Source organism: Nuphar pumila, chromosome 11 (assembly GCF_984573655.1).
Source record: "Nuphar pumila chromosome 11, dmNupPumi1.hap1.1, whole genome shotgun sequence".
Taxonomy (NCBI): Eukaryota; Viridiplantae; Streptophyta; class Magnoliopsida; order Nymphaeales; family Nymphaeaceae; genus Nuphar; species Nuphar pumila.
The window spans coordinates 30,175,742-30,198,813 of record NC_143259.1 but is presented as its reverse complement, the minus strand read 5'-3'; the positions used below and the strand labels follow the sequence as shown (position 1 = coordinate 30,198,813).

The 23,072-nt window shown below is 36.3% G+C and overlaps 1 protein-coding gene across 1 annotated transcript; it reads right to left on the bottom strand.

Annotated features, from left to right (window-relative positions):
* Positions 1–11,865: 11,865 nt before the first annotated feature.
* Positions 11,866–13,247, bottom strand: LOC149822211 (uncharacterized). The gene is made up of 2 exons (XM_089980960.1): positions 13,017–13,247; positions 11,866–12,164 (listed from the first exon to the last, which is right to left on the bottom strand). The coding sequence occupies exons 1-2, from the start codon at positions 13,236–13,238 to the stop codon at positions 12,078–12,080; spliced, it is 309 nt and encodes a 102-aa protein (XP_089837086.1). The 5' UTR covers positions 13,239–13,247; the 3' UTR covers positions 11,866–12,077.
* Between the last annotated feature and the right edge of the window lie 9,825 nt (positions 13,248–23,072).

Sequence of the window (23,072 nt, the reverse complement as noted above, 5' to 3'; positions counted from 1 at the left end):
AATCGTCCAATGATGTTTAATGTTAAAGTTTAAATGTTACAACTATATGTACTTATGAAGGGTGTGATTTCTACATTGATTTATACATTTAAAGCACCGATTTGTATGTTTAAAGCAGGAACCCTAAAACCCTTAATGCCTAAACCCTAACCCTAAAACCTAAACCTAAACCTAAACCTAAATCCTATACCCTAACCCTAAACCCGAAACCCTAAACCCTAAAACCCTAAACCTAAACCCTAAACCCTAAACCCTAAACCCTAAACCCTAAACCCTAAACCCTAAACCCTAAACCCTAAACCCTAAACCCTAAACCCTAAACCCTAAACCCTTAACCTAAACTCTAAACCCTTAATATCTTACTAAACCCTAACCCTAACCCTAAACCCTAAACCCCAACCTTAAACCCTAAATCCTTAACTCAAACCCTAAACCCTTAATACCTTACTAAACCCTAAACCCTTAATATCTTACTAAACCGCAATGCTAAAGCATAAACCCTTAATATAACCCTAAACCCTAAACCTTAAACCCTAAACCTTAAACCCTAAACATTAAACCTTAAACCCTAAACCCTTAATATCTTACTAAACCCTAACCCTAAACCTTTATTATCTTACTAAACCGTAAAATTAAACCATAAACCTTTAATATATTACTAAACCCTAAATCTTACACCCTAAACCCTTAACTTAAACCCTAAACCCTTAATATCTTACTAAACCATAACCCTAGACCCTTAACCCTTAATATCTTACTAAACCCTAACCTTAAACCCTTAACCTAAACCCTAAACCCTTAATATCTTACTAAACCCTAAACTCTAACCCTAAACCCTTAATATCTTACTAAACTGTAATGCTAAACCATAAACTCTTAATATATTACTAAACTCTAAACCTTAAACCCTAAACCTTAACCCTAAAATCTAACCCTAAAACCTATAAACTAAACCCTATACCTAAACCCTCGATTATGAAGATGATTCGTTATATCGATTTATAAGCTATAAACATGATTTTTCATATCGATTTGTATGATATTTGATCATCAATTTGCGTTATACTATGACAATATTTTCGTAACTAAGGCAAATTGACTAAACATTACAACGATTTTTATGATATCAATAGGATTTGCTATATCGATTTAAGAAAATGTTTTGATTCTTAATATCGATTTAAGATATTGTTTTGATTCTAAATATCGATTTTTAAAATATCAAAATAAATTTCCAAATTGATTTAAGATATTGTTCTGAATCTTAATATCGATTTTTATGCTGATTCTTAATAACGATTTAAGTTATTGTTTTGATTCTTAATATCGATTTATATGTTATTGTTATGATTCCAAATATCGAGTTATATGCTGATTCTGTATATCGATTTATAAGCTATCAATAGGAATTTCTATATCGATTTGTATGATGCTATGACAATATTTTTGTAACAAAGGCAAATGGACTAAATCGTTGTCACTGAACAAATCATTATAATGATCAACATTCGTAAATAAAAACCAAACGATCGTTTAGCGTTGTGTATAGTAAAAATGCCACTTATTTGCTTTTACGAGCTGTTCTATCGCGATTTACACAGTTGAGTTAATAAATGTCTGAAATAGTGAATTATGAAACGTAAAAGCAATCTACTAGTAATGAATCACTTTGCATAAATTTTGATAAACAACTGAAACAATTTGCACAAACGTGCTCCGTACTCATGCAACACGATTGTTATTCAGATGTGTCCGACATAGACGTCATTGTGTAAATCGTTATACCATCGCGATTTACACAATGACATCTGCCTTTTAGACAATGAGCTTTGTCTAAGTGAATGACACATACCATAGCGATTTACACAATGACGTATGAAGGCCACGTGCTATCGCAATTTGCTTTTACAAACACATATCGTTCTCGCCACAATTTCGTAACTACAAATCCACATGATTTAAAACCACATTCATATAAAAAAAATATTAGAATTTAGATACAATACATCATGACCAATGGTTTGGCTTAGATACAATACATGACCATCATCAAGAAAGAAAACAGATATCATCACAAGTATAAAACCCACGTCCAAATTAGTAATGAGCTTCTAATGTAATCCAGGTGCGGGAATGTGGAAAGCTATTTATGGGAGGACATTTCCATCAAACACATATCTATCTTTATGAGACTCTCATTTTTACAGAAGCAATCACCAAAACATCTTTATCGTTCATCGTCGAGTTCATTTCCTGCTGCAAAGCGATTTTATTTGTTGTTGCGGATACATCCTTTCCAAGAAAATGAGCTCATTAGTAATGGCATGCCACTGCACCATTTCCCTCGGCCTGAGGCTGATAGAGACTCGAGCAATGGTGCACCTTGAGAATATGCTTCACAAACTTCAACTGAGGCACTGTCCCCTTGAAGAGCCGATGGGCTACATCATAAATCTCTTTTATGTATTTGTCATAAAGTATATCGAAGATAAATACGTAAAAGTGACTTATGATGTAGCCCATCGACTCCTTCAAGGGCTCAGTGCCTGAATTGAAGTTTGTGAAGTATATTCTTAAGAGTACACCACTGCTGGAGTCTCTATCAGCTTTAGCCCGAGGAAAATGGTGCAGTGGGCTGTCATTACTAATGAGCTCATTTTCTTGGAGAGGATGTATCCGCAGTTGTACATAGAATCGCTTTGCAGCAGGAAATGAACTCGACGATGAACGCTATGGATGTTTTGGTAATCTCTTCTGTAAAAATGAGAGTCTCTAAAAGATAAATATGCGTTTGATGGAAATGTTGAAGAAGGAGAAGAAGAAGAAGAAGACGACGACGGAAGAGAAAAAAGAAGAAGAAGAAGAAGTTGTGCTGCCGCAGAAAAGAGGAAGAGAGGTTAAATAGACTAGGGTTTTACACCTCGACAACAAGTCGGGTCATGTCGGGTAGGGTTTTATATATATCTATACTAGTGTTCTAAATTGATTTAAGATATTGTTCTGAATTTTAATATCGATTTTTATGTCGATTCTTGATATCGTTTTAAGTTATTGTTTCGATTCTTAATATCGATTTATATGTTTTGATTCTAAATATCGAGTTATATGTTGATTCTGTATATTGATTTATAAGCTATCAACAAGACTTTCCATATCGATTTGTATGATGCTATCAACAAGACTTTCAAAATTGTAGCTCTATAGGCTAGATGAGACAATGATTTATACATGTGAATGATACATGTTATAACAATTTGTACATGTGAAAGATACATTATTAAACAGAATTCACGCGCTTTTTTGGATGAAGTCATTTTCATGAATGGTGATGCAAAAATTCATTCGCTAAGTTAATCCTATGCCTGAAAGAAATCTTCATGGTAACATCCGATCTGATCTAGTATCAGATCGGGTTTACCCTAGCAATGGTCTTCCCTTAATTTCGTGAATTACCCTTAGTTATGATCATCGATGCAAAGCATTTTATATCACACATAATTTGCTTGTCGTGCATCTTCTTCACCACCGAACTTCATTTTTTTTGTTTTTGTTATTATTTTATTTTTATTTTTATCTGTTACATATGCTTCAGTAGTCGGTTTTACTTGTTTTATCATTACAAGCATTAGTTTCATCTCATCCCATCCATTTTATTTCACTGGTGACTCATCGCAATAGAGGCTCACGGTATATGTAAATATTTAAGACAAGATCCATCGTGGTATACTTATAAAATCCAGATGGACTCTGCATCATCAACATTTTTTTTTATTTATCTTTTTTTTCCTTCTTCTCATTATTACGTTGATGGGTTTCATCCTTTGGTGGTCTTTACATTTTGTCCCCCTTTTGTTTCACATGCCATATTTCCTTGTTTGCATGCTATTTGTTCCATCTTCGTATCTATCAAATCATGCCCCTGCATAGTCAATTTTCATTACATAAACTCTGCTACACTCCCTCTGTATCGGTCTAGCAGAGATCAACCTTACTGAGGATCGGTTGATCCATGGCTTAGCCAGGGTTAATCGGCTGAAATGACACCAAGGTTGCTTATGAGCAAACTCTTCGAAAAGGTGATCATCCATCCAAGAGGTGTTATAAATTTATTCAAACTTCTGGGGCCATACCCATGGAATCGAACCTGTACAAGCCTCGTAGAGTCGAGACCTTAAAAGGCTAGCTCTTGGGAGTGGTTTTAGGCGCCTTGCTAAGCATAGGATTGTCAAGAATCCTGCAAGTGTCACTGTTCCGATGAAATCACCAGTAGAGTCACAAGAATGCATCTCAAGGGTTTTTTTACTCGAAGGTCTGACCATGTGCAAGAGATCTTCTGCTCTTATAAGCAAGGATTGTGCTAAAAAGATCGAAATTGCGTCCTCTATTACATGACCCAACATCATATTAGTGATCGATCATTCTCTTGTCTGGCTTTGCTATATTCAAGTTTAACCATTACTGAAAAAAAAATGGGGAAGGAAGAAAGATCATCTGATCTGAATTGTTTCGCGGTGGTTAGCATTTAAATTATCATGAAACTCAACACATTCATTTGATGCATCTATTTTCATTATGTTCCTGCATTTTTAAAATTTTGCAGAAAACATTAAAAATCATCTGATCTGAATTGTTTTGCAGTGGTTAGTGTTTAAATTATTGTAAAACTCAGCATGTTCATTTCATTTCGTCTGTTTTCATTATGTTCCTGCATTTTCTTTCAGTTCTGCAATTACTGTATCCCTTCTTTTGCAAGTTCGGTTTCCTTAGACCATTATATATCTCCATGTCATTCATTTAACTCCATTCGAGCTCCGTAGCATCACATGGTAGTTGCATTCGTCATACCATGTTATATATGCAGTCCATCATAACTCATGCTGATAAAATGCCTTGTTTATATTGATACATCATTTTTCTTTCTTTCTTCCATTAGTTGAATATGACTGAGAAACTTAAAAAGTGACCACTGAGTGTTATTGATTAAATTAAAATCTTCATCACTGAGATCCTGCAAATAGCTAGTCTTCAACCAAATATTATTGACTGATTGGAATTTTTCTATATCGGTATTCATTCAACATTCACCAGGTGTTATTGCATCCATAGTGAACCGAATTCCAGGTTAGGGTTATATACAATATAATCTCATCATAACTATGAGCTGGTCATAATCTTACAATAAAACTCTGTCACCAATCATTGTTGTAGGGAAGTTTACTGAGGTTCATACTTGGAATTAGCTGGGCTCAGATTATGTCATTCATATATCGCCAATTGGGTTAGTCTCTGTTAACACAAGTGCAGGTGTAACTCTGTGATTAACAGTAGTATATGGATCTATATAGGCCGCTGGTCAGACCAGAGGGTCATTGATTGCATGTAATAAGTTGGTTAAGCAGTGGGTTAGTATGGGATTTGTTAGGGTGTCATCGGTTAATATGTGTGTGAATGATTAATTATAGTAGTATATATGATTGACAGTCCTGAGTTAGCAGTAGAGGATTTAATGGTGTGTGTGTTATATAGGTAGTGTGGTGCATAGCAAAATAATGCAGCATTGAGCTATGTCATCGCATCAACAAGAGGAGTTCGCAGTCAGTTTTAGTATCCCTTGGGGTCGGGTGTGTCAAGAAGATGGGCGTTAGCAGCAAAAGGGTCGGGTAAGTGGCATTTGTGTAGCTAGTAATCACAACACATGTGCATTAGCAGTCTGCATGGGTGATATTCAGCATGTACTACTCGTTGGATGAGGACATCATGTGGTTGGACTATATTAGCAGTATGTCAAACAACATGAGTGCATATAGTCAGCACTGTGCTAGTATGTCAGGGAGTGGGTTGTAATCACGATCCCACCTTGGAGTCTTATATTTGAGTATTTTCACCAAATCTGACCCTTCGTTATATTTGAATATTGGTAGTGCTTTTGCTTAATATGGAATAGTGATTTTCAATCCCTCTTTTGATTATTCATAGTAAATCCTTTACTAATCCCCCACTGCAACCTGTCATATACCACTAATTTATATAATTGTCATATATATACCCAGCGTTTCTTTAAACCTACATATATGATACATAACCCTTGCATCTCATGTATGTCTATAGGTATCACCTATTAGCCGCATGCATTCATACTAGGGTAGTCATGTCACATTAGTTCACTCAGAACTCACATCACTTTCATTTTCTACCACTTTCGCCCTTCCAACAACTACCACCTGTGTATTGCTACCGATATAGCCTCACATCCTGTCCATTGTATACTACCACCTCCTCTGCTACACACTTATAAATTTTCTTTTTGTTGTATCTTCTTTGTAGCATCTACCTCCATTTGATATCATCATTGTCATAAACCATGTGCCCACATCTGCATTAGATATATAAATGCATGAATAGGTTCAATACAGACATTAATATAGGCATTTCCATTTCATCATCAAATACAAGTATTACACTCCCCTTTAGATGATATATGTGTATTCTAATCTATTTTCACCATTATTCTAGGATATTGTATATATATTCTAGCATTCACTCAATACATCATCCCAGTATATACTTTATTATTTGCATAGCATCTCCATTTAGATAAATACATTCATATATGCATTTTCCATTTAGTATAAGCATGATATTTAGACTTAATATTTTCCATCATTCTCCATATTTGGCAATCTTGTTTTGTGCTAACTCTGGTTTTTGCAGAAAATGTGTAACAATGATGCTTTCCATCCTAAGTCAGGGATTTTTGTAATTTTAATTTCAATTTCAATGATGTAATAGCTAGATATCAATGAGAATTTTCTATTTCTAGCTTAGATTAAAACGTATGAGCATGCATAGTTTCTAGAAATGCTTGTTTCATATCATTTTTCTCTTTTATTTCCAAAATTCACAAATGGGAACACGAATGGCACATGCACCATTCTAATAAAAGGTGATTAAATCCTAAGTTGACGATTTGCATCAATGACCATAGTCAAGGTGTGAACAAAACTTAGGATTTTCATCTTTTATGGAATAACATTGGATCCACACTGGATCTCTTTTCAAAATCATTATATTTTTTTTAAATATTTTTTTCCCTTTATCAGAGTTTAACTTAAAATTAACTCAAAATATATATCAATGACCATAGTCAGGATATATTGAGAGTTAATTTCATTTTAAACTCTATAAAGGCACCAAAATATGTTTTGTTCTTCATTTGAATTTAAATATAGATTATTATATAATACATTTTATAGCCATAGTCAGAAATGTATTATATTCTTATTTCAATTCATTTAAAGAATGAAATATGCTTTTCAAATATCCAATTTTCAAAATTCTTTAATTCATTTCATCATTTAAGATAGAATTACATCATATTTTCAAAGTTCTTTTCATATTATTTCAAAATCCATTTGATTTCGAGATAATTCTTCAAATATCTTATTTATTTCTTAAATCAATCTTCAATTCTTATTTGTAAATTCAAATTCTTCTTTCTATTCTTAAATTCTATCTTATTTCAAAAATTCAAACTTTAATTTCAAAGTCCAATTTGACATTGAAATTTTAAATTCATTTTTATATTCAAAATTCAATTTCCAATTCAAATCAAATTTCAAAGTTCAATTCAACTTTGAAATTCCAGATTCATTTTCAGGATTCAATTTCAAATTTAATTTAACATTTCAGATCAAACTTCAAAGTTCAATTTAACTTTGAAATTCCCAGATTCATCATCTAATTTCAAAAATTCTAGTTTTAAAATCAAGTTTTATTCTTTATTCTTCACTTTAGGTTCCCAAATCTTCCAGATCATCTTCTAAATTCAGAATTCAAGTTCGAATTTAAGATTTGTTCTTTATTCCTTAAAATTCCAAAATTCTAAGTCTTAAATCAGATTTAAATCAAAACTTGGTATTCACTATGAAAATTGATTTTTCTTAAAATTCATCCTCTTTTTTTTTTTCAATTCCAAAATCGATTTAGGATTTCTCAAATCCATTTCTAGGATTCAATTTCATCTTGGATTCCAGACTTCGGATCAAATTCCACTTTGGATTTCAGACTTCGGATTCAAATCCATCTTGGATTCCAGACTTCGGATCCAATTCCATCTAGAATTCCAGATTTTGGATCAAATTCCATCTAGGATTCCAGATTTCAAAATCCAGTTCCATTTCCAAAACTATTTTTAAATCTATTTCTTAAATCCAAATTCAATTCCTCTTTTAGGTTCTGAAATTAAGAGTTCCTTTTTCAGAATCGATCCATTCAAATTCAAAGTCCATTTTGACTCTGAAACTCTATTTTTTTTTAAATTCTATCTCAAGTTCCAGAATCTCCTTTTCTTTTTAAGTTCGAAATCCATTTTTCAAACTCTGATTATTCCAAGGCTTAGGATTTCAAGTCTCTTCTTCCAGATCTCTTTCAAATTCTGAGTTAGATTCAAAATCTAACTTTTTCAAATCAATTCCAACTTTTTTTGAATAATTTCTTTACTATATTATCAAATTTATTTCAGAATCACTTGGAAAACCCCAAAAATTTTAAATTATTCTTTTAAAAAAGCATGCATCTTTGCATTTGCATTGCACAAGCATGATTCTTTGTGCATCTAGACTTAAAATAAATTCTTAGACAATATTTAGGCAAAGCAAAAGGCATAAAATTCGATCCTTGGTTCGATTACCTTTGGTAAAGGCACCAGAAACGGTCAAACTACGTACTGATGAGCAAATCTTGTCTCTCCATTTTCCTACAAATTTTCAAAAAATGGAGCGAGTAATTTCAAAATATTTTCAAAATTAAGGTCAAGTGAGACCTTTGCAAAAGAGTTCCTCCTCTCTATTCTTTCTTTTCTTCTCTTTCTTCTTTTCTATCTTTTATTCCCCTTCAAAAAGGGAATAAAGGCTAGAAAGGTAAAGTGAAGGAAAAGAGAAAACAAGAGGAAAAATTTTGTAATGATCACAGAGTTGGCGACCGTGACGGGACTCGTCTTCGTCTGGTCGAATTTGTGCATTTTGCTTTGCTTTGATATTATCTAAGTCTTTATTCTACAAATGTCAGCTTCATTTTCATGCAAACCTTAGGAGCCTAGACTCTGTCCTAGCTGGCATAAAGCACATAGGATTTAAATATGGTTTGGTAGGACCATATTGAGGAGATTTATGCATGCTCACATTAGACTTAGGTCTGAAATACAACTCTCCTCAATTCTAGGGATTGAATGCAAACAATGTATGCAAGTGTATGCTGTTCTTCATTTAAATTTTATCTCTTAAGACTTGCATTAGAAACATCTAGTTTTATTGCATGTTAAACATGTTTTTGAAAACATCCCTATCTATATTATCCCGGTCTTCAGGTTGCTGGGCTGTCTCACTGAATCATAGTTTGGGAGAGAGCCTCACAACTGGACCACCTATTTGGGTTAACACCCCCCTACCACGTACTTAAGGGCCATAGTCCGAAGTATATCGGTAGGTGCTCAAGAATGTTGGGAAGTCATTACCTTAGAATAAGAGGAATATTTCTATGCCACATACTTCGAGCTTCGGCTTGAGTATATCGACGTATCTTGATTGGAATAAGATGATCTGAACCATAGAGTTAGGATTAAGGTCCTAAAAGCCATTTCAAATATTGCATTTAGAGTCAGCTTCTAGGGAGTGATGTTTGTGCATCCTTGTTTGTGCAACTGCGATTATGTGATGTTTCCTTATATTTCTCTCTCTATATCAAACTTTTTCAAAACCCTAGGTATATTATTCAAAAATTTCCTCCTTATTTTCAAAACCCAGGCGTATATTTTCTCTATCTGCATTCTTTTTCTCTTTTAGATCAAATTTTCTTCAAAACCCTGGAAATCCTTTTTCTAAAAATTCCCTTGATCTTTCAAATTTTTTAGGATTTGTATCTATTCTCATTTCTTCAAGAGTTTATCTGTAAGTCCTGCATTCTATTTGATCTTCTTCATTCTTCTTTTGCCTTAGTATTATTCCGATGGCGTCCAATTCCCCCGATGTTGTCTTTCCCAGAGATCATGCCTTCTATCAGACAAGGGATGGATTCCCGGATTATCGGGCTATCTAGACTCATTCCTTCTTCTCTCGGTGGTATTATTCTTGGTTTGCCACCTTCTCGCGTATGTTCTCAGACCACTTGGATGACTGTGGATTGGAGATGGCATCAGCAGTAGGCAAGCAAACCATCAACGGAAGTCTGATTCAGGCTATGGAAGAGCGGTGTAATCCATATACCTGCACATTTTGGTTTTCATTGGGAGAGATGACTCTACTAATAGATGAGTTCAACGATATCATGGGATTACCAGAACCAGCTGGTCAGCCAGATGATCTTGTCGAGCAACAGTTTCTGATCAACATCAAAGGGGTAGATGTTCAAGAAACTTTAGCCAGAGCAACAGGGAGCAGATCTTGACCTCTCACCGAAATCAGTGAAAATCAGTTTATTGACCTGTTTGGACTCTATCATAAGTATGGAGCTTACAAGAAAGTTGACACCTTGTCCCAAGCAGCGAAAGACATAATTCAACATGCCATGGTCATATGCACAATGAGATTAGCATTCTTTCAGGATGGTCAGAATTTTGTTGATGTCAGAACTGTCCAACTCTTTCGAAGATGGGGAAGCAAACAGACCTGTCATCTTTCAGTTTCTATGGCCGCGCTAGCCTTCCTCTACTGAGGCTTGGCTCGCTTTGCTCTTAGAGAGACCATCTTAGTGGAAGGATGCACTTATGCCCTACAGTCGTGGTTTCGGCGACACGTGCCATCAAAAGCCAGTTCATTCAGGTTTAATCATAAGAAGCCGAAGTCAGCCATTTAGTATCGAGCCTTGATCGAAAGTCTGCATCATGAGGAGATCATTTGGGATTACTTCAACCGGCATGAATCAGGTCCTCGCTACACTTATGCCCATGACAAACATTACTGATTCCTGGGTGTAAACACCCTAAATTTTCACCCTCATCCAGTGTTTATCCATTTCATATGTAATTGTATATCACTGCATACATTTTGCATATCATTTCATCGCATTGCATAGCACTGCATGTCATCCCATCTCATTTTCGAGATCCAACACTCCTATTTTCAAAACATTTAATCCAGATTTGAGTTTTAAAGCTTGCTTTCAAAATCAATTTCAAAACCTGGGTTTTTAGTCAACATTCTATCATTTTCCAACCCCAGGACCTCATATTTTGAAATATTTTCTCAGAAAACAATCTGGATTCATTTTAACTTTAAATTTCAATCGATTTCAATTCACAGATGAGGCCCATTGAGGTGATGTCGCTTCTGGATCCTCTTATTCATCAAATTTCTCAAATTTTTGAAAGTTTCAGTCAGATCAGGACTCTGTCCCAGAGTCCTAATCCAGTCAGGAGTCTGTTCGGAGGTCTGTTTTACTCCCATTGTCAGTATTTTTCCATTGTTTTCAAAATTTAGGTCATTTTACAGAGTCCAGTTAATTCAGGACTCCATTTTAGAGGTCGGTCGAGTTAGGAGTCTCACTACAACAAAGCAGTAGATTAGCGACGACCACATTCCATCGCTAATCCGTCGCTAACCATGTTAGCGACGGATTAGCGACAACGCGGCGACAGTATGCTTACGTCGCGAATATTTCGACGCTAACTGGCGACGGAATAATTCCGTCGCCAAGTCCGTCGCTAATTGCGATGGAATAACGAGCGCTATATTCTGTCGCCAATCCGCCAGTACTAAACGGCGACCACGGCGTGGCGACGGATTTAATTCCGTCGCTAAGCCGTCGCTAGATTAATATGAATAGTGACGGAATCATCCGTCGCAAAAATGAAAAAAAATCAAAAAAAATTTATTTAAAAATTAATTACCGAGAACTGTACAATTTATATTTCCTGTACAATTTATATTTCCTGTAAATAAAAAACAAACCACACAAAAAAATTCATATAACAAGTATCTATAATAATTAATCGTTCCACCTTAAAACTAAGAAGTTTAATTATTTACAATTCAACAATTACAATTAGGAAAAATAAAAAAATAGAACTTCTTCAACACAGTCCTCTAATCATCGCCAAGATTTTGTGCGTCTTCTTGTTCATTGTCTTTATCTGTCCCTTCAGCTCCACTACCCTGATTATCGCTAGCAGCCTACACAAGAAAAGAACAGTCAGTATTGATAAACAAAATATAATGAAATAAATTACACACTATATGTGATTCTATCATGTGCTCATGTGTGATCTAAGGCAATAAAAAAACTCTATATGTGATTCTATCATGCTCATATGTGTGCTAAGGCAGTCAAAAAATTGAATATGTGATTATAGCATGTTCATATGTGTTCTAAGGCATATAAAAAAACTCTATATGTGATTCTACCATGCTCAGATATGCTTTAAGGCAGGCAAAAAACTATATATGTGATTCGATCATGCTCGTATGTGTGCTAAGGCAGTAAAAAAATTGAATATGTGAATATAGCATGCTCATATGTGCTCTAAGGCAGGCAAAGCCAAAAATTTTATATGTGATTCTATCATAAATGATATATAACATGTTCATATGTGTTCTAAGGCAGTTAAAAAACTCTATATGTTATTATAGCATGTTCATATGTGTGCTAAGGCAGTCAAAAAACAGAATATGTGATTATAATATGCTCATATGTGTTCTTAGGCAGTAAAAAAACTGAATATGTGATTATAGCATGCTTATGTGTTCTAATGCAATCAAAAAAACTTTATATGTGATTCTATCATGCTCATATGTGCTCTAAGACAGACAAAAAGTTAAATATATATATATATATATATATATATATATATATATATATATATGATTCTATCATGCTCATATGTGTGCTAAGGCAGTAAAAAAATTGAATATGTGATTATAGCATGTTCATATGTGTTCTAAGGCATATAGAAAAACTCTATATGTGATTCTACCATGCTCAGATGTGCTTTAAGACAGTCAAAAAAACTATATATGTGATTATACCTGAGAGGGACCTGGAATCGAAGATCCCCTATCCTGAACAGCGGCCTTGATCTCATTTCGGAGAAAGGGGGCGACGGTGTATTGGAAGTAGTTATTCAGTGATTCATTAATGATCTCGCGTACATCATCACCGGAAAGAATAGTCGGCTGCTTGGAGCTTATGTCGGCGCAAGAAGTTGGTGAGCCGTAACTGGAAGAACCAATAACTGGTGAAGTGTTCATATTACTCCCAAACCCGAACACGCGACCTTTTTTGGGTTCACCTGCTGCAGTCACCCATGCTGTAGGATCAAATGATGGATGCTGAGTAGCGTCTTCGCCATATCGCTCTACCATTTGTTGCTCATATGCCTCCTACAAAATAATGTTTAAAGTATTCATTAATAATTAATGATAACATTATGATGACTTGCATATATATTGCAATGATTATTAATAGAATTAATACATACCGTTGTCGTTCTCGCCTTCTCTGATACGAAGACTCCCGTGGTCTTCCGTTTATGTGTTTCTACAAACACATCCTTATATGGTACACTGCCTCCTTTTTCTGCTTCCTGCGAAGTTAAATGACAAAAGATTTAGTACACAAATTTGCAACAATACTTATAAAATTAATATTATATATTGATGAGTTACCATTTTCTTTAGGTGGCTCCCAAATGTCTTAGATCCACCTGTGTGTAGATGGGCTTCGGGCATCTTCGATCGATTTTGTGAAGCCTTCGCAGAGCGATTTTTAAATGCATCTCCCGCCCACATATCACACATTTCATCCCAGTAATCTCTCCTGATAGTAATAGGACCATGGCCCTTCCACAGTAATGGATCATCTACTACGCCAGATGCTTTTTTTTGCTGCAGTCTTCATAGTGTGCAGCATGTCTGCAAATCGATTGGCAGCCACCTTCTGCCACACCTTCCTTGCATCATTTTCTTCCACCGTAGTTGCAAAGCGATTCGAAGCCTACAGATATTTTCAGAAAGTTAGTAGACATTGCTTAAATAAATTAAATATGAAACACATTAACTATGAGGAACAACTGTATACCATGAATGAGGACCACAATCTGTCTAATACCTCCTTTGGGTACTCTTTCCATTGAGCAACTGGTCCTGGTAGATGTTGAAGAAGTGAATTCCTAATCTCCCGTACTACTTCTTGTGGCTGTAAACACCCCAAATTTTCACTCACCTCCCCGACATTTTCACCAAGCATCAACATCCAGCCTCTGAAATCGCTGGAGGGCAAAACGGTCATTTTTTGAGCCCGGACCTTGCAAAAGTCCAAATTTCATCTGGAACTCTCCAAGTCTCCCTATTTTAGCTCAGATGTTCAAAATTTTATTCCTGACAGGAGACAGGCATCTCCAAGTCTTGGTTCAAGATTATATTGCATAAGACATGACATTTCATATCATTGCATGAGCATCTCATATCACTGCACATCATGTCATTTTGAGGTCCAGAACTCTTGATTTCAAAATTTTCAATCCAGATTCGAATTTTAACTATTTTCAAAATTGATTTCAAAACCCTGGTCTTCAAAATTATCAATTCTTCCCATTTTACCCCCAGGGCTCTGAATTTCAAAATATTTCCTCAGGAAAACAATCTGGATAAATTTCAACTCAGACTTTGCCCTTTTGTCAAACAATTTCAAATATCTTCCTTTTACAAAATCGCCCTACAGGGGCCAACTCTTTTCAAAATTTCTGTTTTGCCAATTAGTCCAATTTTTATGAAAATTCCAAAAAGAGGTTGTTGTTTTGTCCTTATTTCAATAAAGAAGCAATGTGGGACCCACATTGAGGTGGTGTCACATAGGCTTTTCTTTTGAAAATTTGAATTTTGAAAAACCCAAAAAAATAGGAGCCTTGTCCTTTGGATTGGCACCACTTGTCCTTTCTCTCTCCTCCCATTTACCTGCCATGTGTCAGCATAGGTTTCACCTAGAGTTGGCACCACATGTCACCTTCTCTCTTCTGCCATCCTTTGACACGTGTCAGTGTGGGGCCACCTTAAGATGCCGCCACATGTCATTAGTCATCCTCTTCATTTTATGCCACGTGTCAATGTCTACCATCTTCATCCTGTGCCATGCGTCATTCCAAGGTCACCATGAGATGCCACGTGTCATGTGTTGTCCTGTTTAGAAAAAGTAGAACTTGTCTCCCCTGAGGTGGCACCATTTGAATTATGTCTCCTGCAAGTGACACATGTCACTCTCTCCTTTCCTCAGGAAAAGCAAGCGACACGTGTCAATCTCTGCTCCTTTCAGAAAAAGCAGAGGACACATGTCTCCCTCCTATTTTTCTCAGAAAAGTAGATGACACATGTCATCTCCAGCTTCCTTTAGAAAAAGTAGAAGACACATGTCACTCCCTGCTTTTCTCAGAAAAGCAAGTGACACATGTCACCCTCTGCTCTTCTCAGAAAAAGCAAGGGACACGTGTCTCTCTCTGCTTTCTTCAGAAAAAGCAAGTGACACATGTCACTTTCTGCCTCCTTCAGAGAAAGCTAGAATTCAAATATTCAAACTCCAGGCTGAGGTGGCGCAAATCCTGAACTTCACCTTTTCTATTTTGTGTGAGATGGTGCCACGTGTCCCTTTCCCTTATTTTCCTCCCTCTTGCCACATGGCATTGTAGGAGCCACCCTGAGGTGGCGCCACATGTCCATCCTCCATTCCTCCAGGGCCAACCTCCATTTGAAATTCAAATTCTCCTCTGAGGTGGCGCCATTTGAGAAGGCCTCTCCAGACAGCTGACACTTGTCCGCCACATGTCCTGACCTCCCTGCATCAGAAAAAGTAGAAACCCCCCCCTATGAGGTGGCGCATTTTGCTTCCTCCCTTCATGTTCTCCTGCCACATGGCATCGTAGGAGCCACTCTGAGAAAATGCCACATGTCAGCCTCTCCTTTCCTGCAGAAAAGTAGAATTTGAATTCTTCTGAGGTGGCACAGTCTGCTTCCTCCACTCCTATCCCTCTGACACATGTCAAGCACCTCCAGAGATGGCGCCACATGGCATGCTCCTACTGCTTCCAACTTTACACCTCAGAACACCTTTTGAGGTGGCGCCAATCCAAAGTCCCACTTGGCTTCAAATTTTATTTTTATTTTATTTTTAATAAAAGTAGCCCACCATGAGGTGACGCCACCTGAGGGCTCCCTGCAAAAGCCAAATTTGAATTTCAAACCCCCAGATAGCACCCCCTGAGATGGCGCCACATGGAGGGCTCAGATTGAGCCTGTTTGAAATTCAAATTTTTTCAGAAAATCTATAAAAACAAGGGTTCACGCCCAACCTAAAAAGAGATCATTTTTTTTAGCTCTTGTGAACTTGGAAAATCCAACCTAGCCTTCCTAACATCTGATTTTGAACCTAGGAAATCGTGCCCCCTTTGGCGCATTGAAGAAGGTGGAGTAAAGTTCGTGCCGTGGCCAATCCGATTCCAACAGAGCTCGATTTTGGTGGACCATCCGAAGCTCGGAGCGAAGAACGAAGGAAGCTCGTGATAGCTGCCCCTTTCAAGAGCTCCTACGCTGCGTAACGAAGCAAGGTGCACTTCTTTTCCCCTTGATGTGATTCTATAATCCGAATCGGGAGTCGTTTGAAGAAAAAGCTCATCCGAGGGATGGATTGAGCTATTCTCATAAAACGACATATATAAAAATGTTTTGTTATGCTTCCTTGATGATTTTTAACATTTATATAGTTAGCTAGGTTTAATTTGCATTTTATTTCATTCATTTAGCATATTTCATGAATTAATTAGGATTAATTTAGCCTTTATTTCAATTCTGCTTATTTTTAGTAGGTCTCTGTTTTTGTCAGTCAGTCCACACGTAATTTCATGCATTTGTTTTTTATTAAAAATCCCAAAAAAATCAGGGAATGCGCCCTTAGGTGTCCCTGAAATTTTGCCAAAAATTCGGAGGCATTTGAATTTGTTTACTACGGTAAACATTCAAAATGGCAAGTCGGGTTTTTGTTACCCGGGATACGTTTTGAAAATCATTTTCCGACTTGTAAAATCGAGATATCCATCATGGGAGATCCGATTTTCGATCCAAAAGATGTTTTGAACTTGGGAGAATGTCTAGTTTTTAATATGATTTTATCAGATTGTTCTGATTTTTTTTATGTCTGACAAAAATCCGAGATGTCGGTACACGTGTCAGAGCCTAATTTGGGCCTCTGAGATCTTGGATCGACTTAGGGCTATGGTTTCTCTTTGTGTGTTGCTCCAAATCCAAAACTGTAAAAAGTGAAAGTGGTGTCCGAGATGTACTCTGTTTGAATATGAAAGCCTGTAATTTTTAGAATAGTGTTGACCAATGCTTCGGATTTTTCTTGTCAGCCCCCTGTTTTGCTACATTTGTCGGTTCTGATAGTTTAGGCAGAAATAGTTATATTTTTATCTGTGTTTCTGTTGATCAAATGTCAAAGTCATAAACATGAAAGTTGTTCATGTAGGTGTCGTTCATAACTCTGATTAATTTCATAAATTTTCATGGCCGTTTTGTATTTCTTTAGCATTTTTCATCAGATTAGTGTGATTTTTACCTCTGTCAGAACTAAATCTCTGTTATTGAACTCACCATGGCTCAAATCCCGAGGCTATAAAAACAAAAAATGTTCCATTTCGGGTCTTTTAGCAGTCTGCAAAATATCAGAAGTTTCCATGGTGTAAATCTTGCATTATCATATTAGGCATTGCATTTGGTTCGGATCCATAGGCAAAATCCATCATTTTTAGGACTTTCCTTGAATTTTAGCATTTAAATCATATCATTTCATGATTTTTAGCATTCTAGGTTGTTTATCAGAGTGTTTAGATGCTTCATACCGAATTTGGTGCAATTTGGAATCCATTTGAGGTTCGGATCATCCATAATACCAAAACAGGGTCCCGCAGGACCCGGATCCAAGCGAAAAACAAGCGAAATTCGTTATTTTGAGTAAATTGCAAAATGCCAAATTCTGATTTTACAGTCCTAATGTGTTTAGCAGCATGTCATACTGCATTTCATCATCATTGAATTCAATTTGAATTTCGAAATCCCAATTTTACTAAGTTTTCCTTCAAAAAACCCTGATTTTAAAGGTATAACTTTATAATTAGGGGTATTTTGGTCATTTTGACCACCAATTCCGAATTTCAAACTGTTTTCCACTGAATTCCCTGCATTTACATCATTTCAAAACATCAAGGAAGCATGATCATAGGGTTTATATCCAATTAAATCCAATAATTTCATAATATTATTGGAAAATCTTGGAAAAACCCACATATTTGAGCTAACTTTATTTCAAGCTTGGCAGGGACATTCCAAAGAAGGAGCTGAAGTCTGCAAATTTCTTTTATTTCCTTCATTTAGTGATGTAATAATGTAAACTTTGGAATAAGAGAGTTAATTTCCTGCTTAGACTAGGATGCATATCATATAGTTTAAATTTATGCAATATCCTGCTTATGTGATTCATGCATTTTATTTCAAAAGCACTATGGATGTTCACGAATGGCACGTGCACCAACTCTTAGGGAGTTGATGGACTCGGTGGAATCCATATTTACGGCCCTAGTCGGAATATGGACGAGACCCAGATCCATCATCTTTCTATTAGTCACATTGAGCCTACACTCTTAGGCTATCTTAAAATGCACATCATATTTCCAAAGTTTTCAAAATCATGTGCATCAAATCAACTAAATTCTGAACATATTCATGGCCACAGTCAGAATATGTGAAGGATTTATCTTGACTTAATGCACATTTTTCCAACAAATCTCTTAGAAAATCTTTTCAAAGTGCATTCATTCACTCATGTCATTTGCATCATGAAATCATTGATTTTCTCAAGATTTTCTCAAGAAAACTTCATTCTCAAGAAATCGATTTCTCAAGAAACTCTAAGAATCTTTCAAAATCAGTTTTCCAAAGACAAGTTTTTCCACAGTTTTCCCAGGAAAATGATATTTTCTTAAGATATTCAAAAGAGTTTTCCAATCTTTCTTCAAGATCCAAAATCGATTTCCAAGTATTTAAAAAGGTAAAATTCCCAGGATTTCGATTCCCCAAGTTTTGAATTTCCTTCTCCAATGAGTTTTCCTATAAATTTTCCATCATTTTCCTAAGAAAACTCTCAAAGTCCAAGTTTTCCTAAGAAGTGTTTCCCTTTTAAAAAAGGTTCATCTTTTCTCAGGAATCACTTCCATTTTCCCAAGATTTTCAACTATTTCTGATTTTTCCACATCTTTATAAGCTTTCTCATGTTTTCAAAAACCCCTTTTTTATATGAGTTTCCTGAGAAATTGACCTTTTTCCTGAGAGATTCTTTCCAACTCCAAATGTTTTTTTAAGCATACATCATGTTTTCCAACTGGCATTTTCCAAAATCTCATAGCACATGCCTGAATTCTCTGTGCATTTAGGATAGAACATAACTTCGATAATTTAACCAAGTCAAGCATAGTTTTGGTCCTTGGTTTGATTACCCCTGTTAAAGGCGGCAGGAACGGTCGAACCTCGTACCGACAGGTCGAGCCCCATCCCATGGATTTTCCCGCAATTTTCAAAAACGGAGGCGAGTATTTCAAAACAATTTCCAAAATCCGGTCAAAGTTTGAGGCGCGAAAGCGTTTCTCTCTTTTTCTCTTCCGCAAGGAAGGGGAGACGGGGGAAAAATTTCGCGACGATAACAGTGGCTCAAACCTCGTGCTGCACATGAATTGTTACACAATAAATATCAATATAAAATATTTAAAAGATATGCAATAATTGAAAACAAAATACTTACGGTCGATTATCGATATACACTATTTGAATGAGTCTTCTTGTGCCAGCCTGAGAAGACCTTGTTTCCTGTGTTGGCTGTTGACTTGTGCGATCAACTGGTGTAGGTGGGTCGTGTACAGGCGCAACATCATCTGTAAAAAAATACACACCAAGTTCTCAGAATGTGCATTTGAACTAATCAAGCATCTAATTAGTTATATGATATACCTATCACAGGAGCCCGTGAAGATGAAGGTTGAGCCTGGCTACTACTGGATGAGCGACCACTATAACCTCCACGAACCATATTCTAACAAATAACATATGTCATACAATACATTCAAATAATTCACATCAAGTATTACAATGCATTCAAGTCATTCACATCAAGCATTGCAATGCATTCAAATAATTCAAATCATTGACATCAAGTATTGCACTAATTCAAATCATTCGTTAATTGCATAAATTATAATACATTCAGATAATTGAAATCATTCACATCAAGTATTACAATGCATTCGAATCATTCGTATCAAGTATTACAATACATTGAAATAAAATTTTTAATCATTCACACCAAGTATTGCAATACAACTCACATCAAGTATTACAATGCATTTAAATAGAGGTTTGTAGTATAAGATTTTGCTCACTAGCTTGAGAATTCTTCCTCGTCACTAGTTTGACTTTCTTCTTCTTCTTCTTCTTCTTCTTCATTGTTTGCCCATCCACTTGGTACATCATTTGGATCATATTCCTCTATGAATGTTTCATCAGCCAATGGAGATATGACATGCATATCATGCGCAACATCGTGACCATAAGCGAAGTCACAGACATCATCTGATTGATAGTAATCACTGTCTTCAGCTAACTCATCTTCTTGTAACTGATCATACTTGGGGTATAGTTTGGATTTCACCTTGCAAACTGCCCACCATTCATTTCTATCTGACTTTTTTATACTCGGATATGAAGTATAATAAACTTGTTGAGCTTGCGAGGCTAATATGAATGGTTCATATGTTCCAAACCTGGATTTATGATTCACCTCCACAATGCCTGAAGCTTTGTCGAGTCTTGTTGCAGTTGGATCAAACCAATGACACTTGAATACCGTAACCCTGTTATTCATGCCTAAGTAAGTCAACTCCATTATTTCCTCTATAACACCGTAGTAATCATGTTCATTTTCACCGTAGCTGCTACCCTTGACACACATGCCTCACAAATAGAGCCTTATACTCTTGCTTTATTACGAACCTTTTTTTTTAGGTCGAACATGCATCTGACAAGAATATACATTTCAAATTTTAAATATCTGTCATTAAAGAGACAAATATAAAAAAACATATACCTTTCAAATGGGTACATCCATCGATATTGCACAGGGCCACCAACCCTTAGTTCATATGGCAAATGTATGATCAAATGTTCCATAACATCGAAAAATGCTGGCGTAAATATCTTTTCTAACAGACAAACAGTGGTGATGACAGAGTCCTCGAGATTCTTTACATCTGATACAATGACCTCCGATGCGCACAATGTTATGAAAAATCCGCTCAACTCAGACAATACCCCCCATATAGGTTTGTCTAACATATCATGGAATGCTAGGGGTATCAATCGTTGCATAAAGATATGACAATCATGGCTCTTCAACCCATATAACTGTCCATCGTCAATCTTCACAGCCCGAGCAATGTTAGAGACATATCCATCTGGAAATCTCAGTTGTCTCAACTATTGACATACATGTTTTATTTGATCAGGTCCGAGCACGTACTTCGCCTTTGGTTTCAATACTTTGCCATTATACTCTTTGAGTTCCAATTCTGGTCTTTTACATATTAATTTTAAATTCATACGGGCCTTCGGATTATCCTTCGTTTTTCCTTTAATATTCATTACTGTATTGAACACATTATCAAACACATTTTTCTCTACATGCATCACATCTAAATTATGTCGTATCAATAGGGTCGGCCAATACGGTAGTTCCCAAAAAATAGATTTTTTCGTCCAATTGTGTTCCTTCCCAAATCCATGGAAGGGTGTAGGACTGCGGGCATCTGTTAATACATCTGGAAAGTATCGCAATCTTCTTAAAATCTCTATGCCAGACAATCTTGAGGATGGACCTTCCATTTCAGTTGTGCCTGCTGTAAATGCATTCTTTTGACGTCGGAACGGATGATCGCTGGGTAGAAATCGACGATGGCAATCAAACCAGCAAGGCTTCCTTCCATGCCTCAATCTAAAAGCTTTGGAATCCTCCATGCAGTACGGACAAGCCAACCTCCCATGTGTGCTTCAACCAGATAACATACCATATGCAGGGAAGTCACTGATTGTCCATAGAACAGCGGCCTTCATGTTGAAATTTTGTTTTTTGTGGGCATCATACGTGGTAACACCGTCATCCCACAGTACTTTTAATTCATCAATCAATGGCCTTAGATATACATCAAGATTTTGGCCAGGTGAGGTCGGACCAGGGATCAACAGAGACAAGAAAAGATTTGGACGTTTCATACACAAGCTTGGTGGAAGGTTGTATGGAGTTACAAATACTGGCCAGCATGAGTATGGAGTTGATCTACTCCCAAATGGATTAAATCCATCTGTACATAGACCGAGTCTAACATTTCGCACTTCCATTGCGAAGTTCTGATGAGTACGATCAAAGTGCTTCCAAGCTTCAGCGTCAACAGGATGCGTGATCTTGTTTTCATCGTGTCGAACTTTATTTGCATGCCATCTCATGTGTTTAGCTGTCTTTGAAGACATATACAATCGCTGCAATCTAGAAGTGATAGGAAAGTAGCAGAGCGACTTGTATGAAACTTCCTTTGATCTCGTGCTACCATTGCCTCTTGTCTTTGGCTTGAACCGAGGATGCCCACATGACGGGCATGATATGTCGTTTTCCTGCTCCTTGAAATACATGCAGTGATTTGGACAAGCATCAATCTTTTTGTAACCCATACCTAGAGCGTTGACCATAACTTTCGCACGATAGAAATTTTGTGGCAATTTCTCATCTTTAGGCAACATACTCTTCACAATCATGCACAAACGGTCAAAACATGATTGGCTCAAATTATACTCGGACTTCAAATTCATTAGTTGAAGAACTGCAGACAAGATAGTGTGACTCTCACAACCGTTCCAAAGTGGCTCATCAGCATCTTTAAGTAAATCATAAAATCTACTAGCTGCATCGTTTGGTGATTCTTCATCTACGACAATTCTTACATCACT

Excerpts from the sequence above, each read along its gene's own strand:
- LOC149822211 (XM_089980960.1), bottom strand. The coding sequence starts at position 13,238 with ATGAACACTTCACCAGTTATTGGTTCTTCCAGTTACGGCTCACCAACT. Across the intron at positions 12,165-13,016 it reads CGATTCCAGGTCCCTCTCAG|GCTGCTAGCGATAATCAGGG; the intron begins GTATAATCACAT and ends TTTCTTGTGTAG.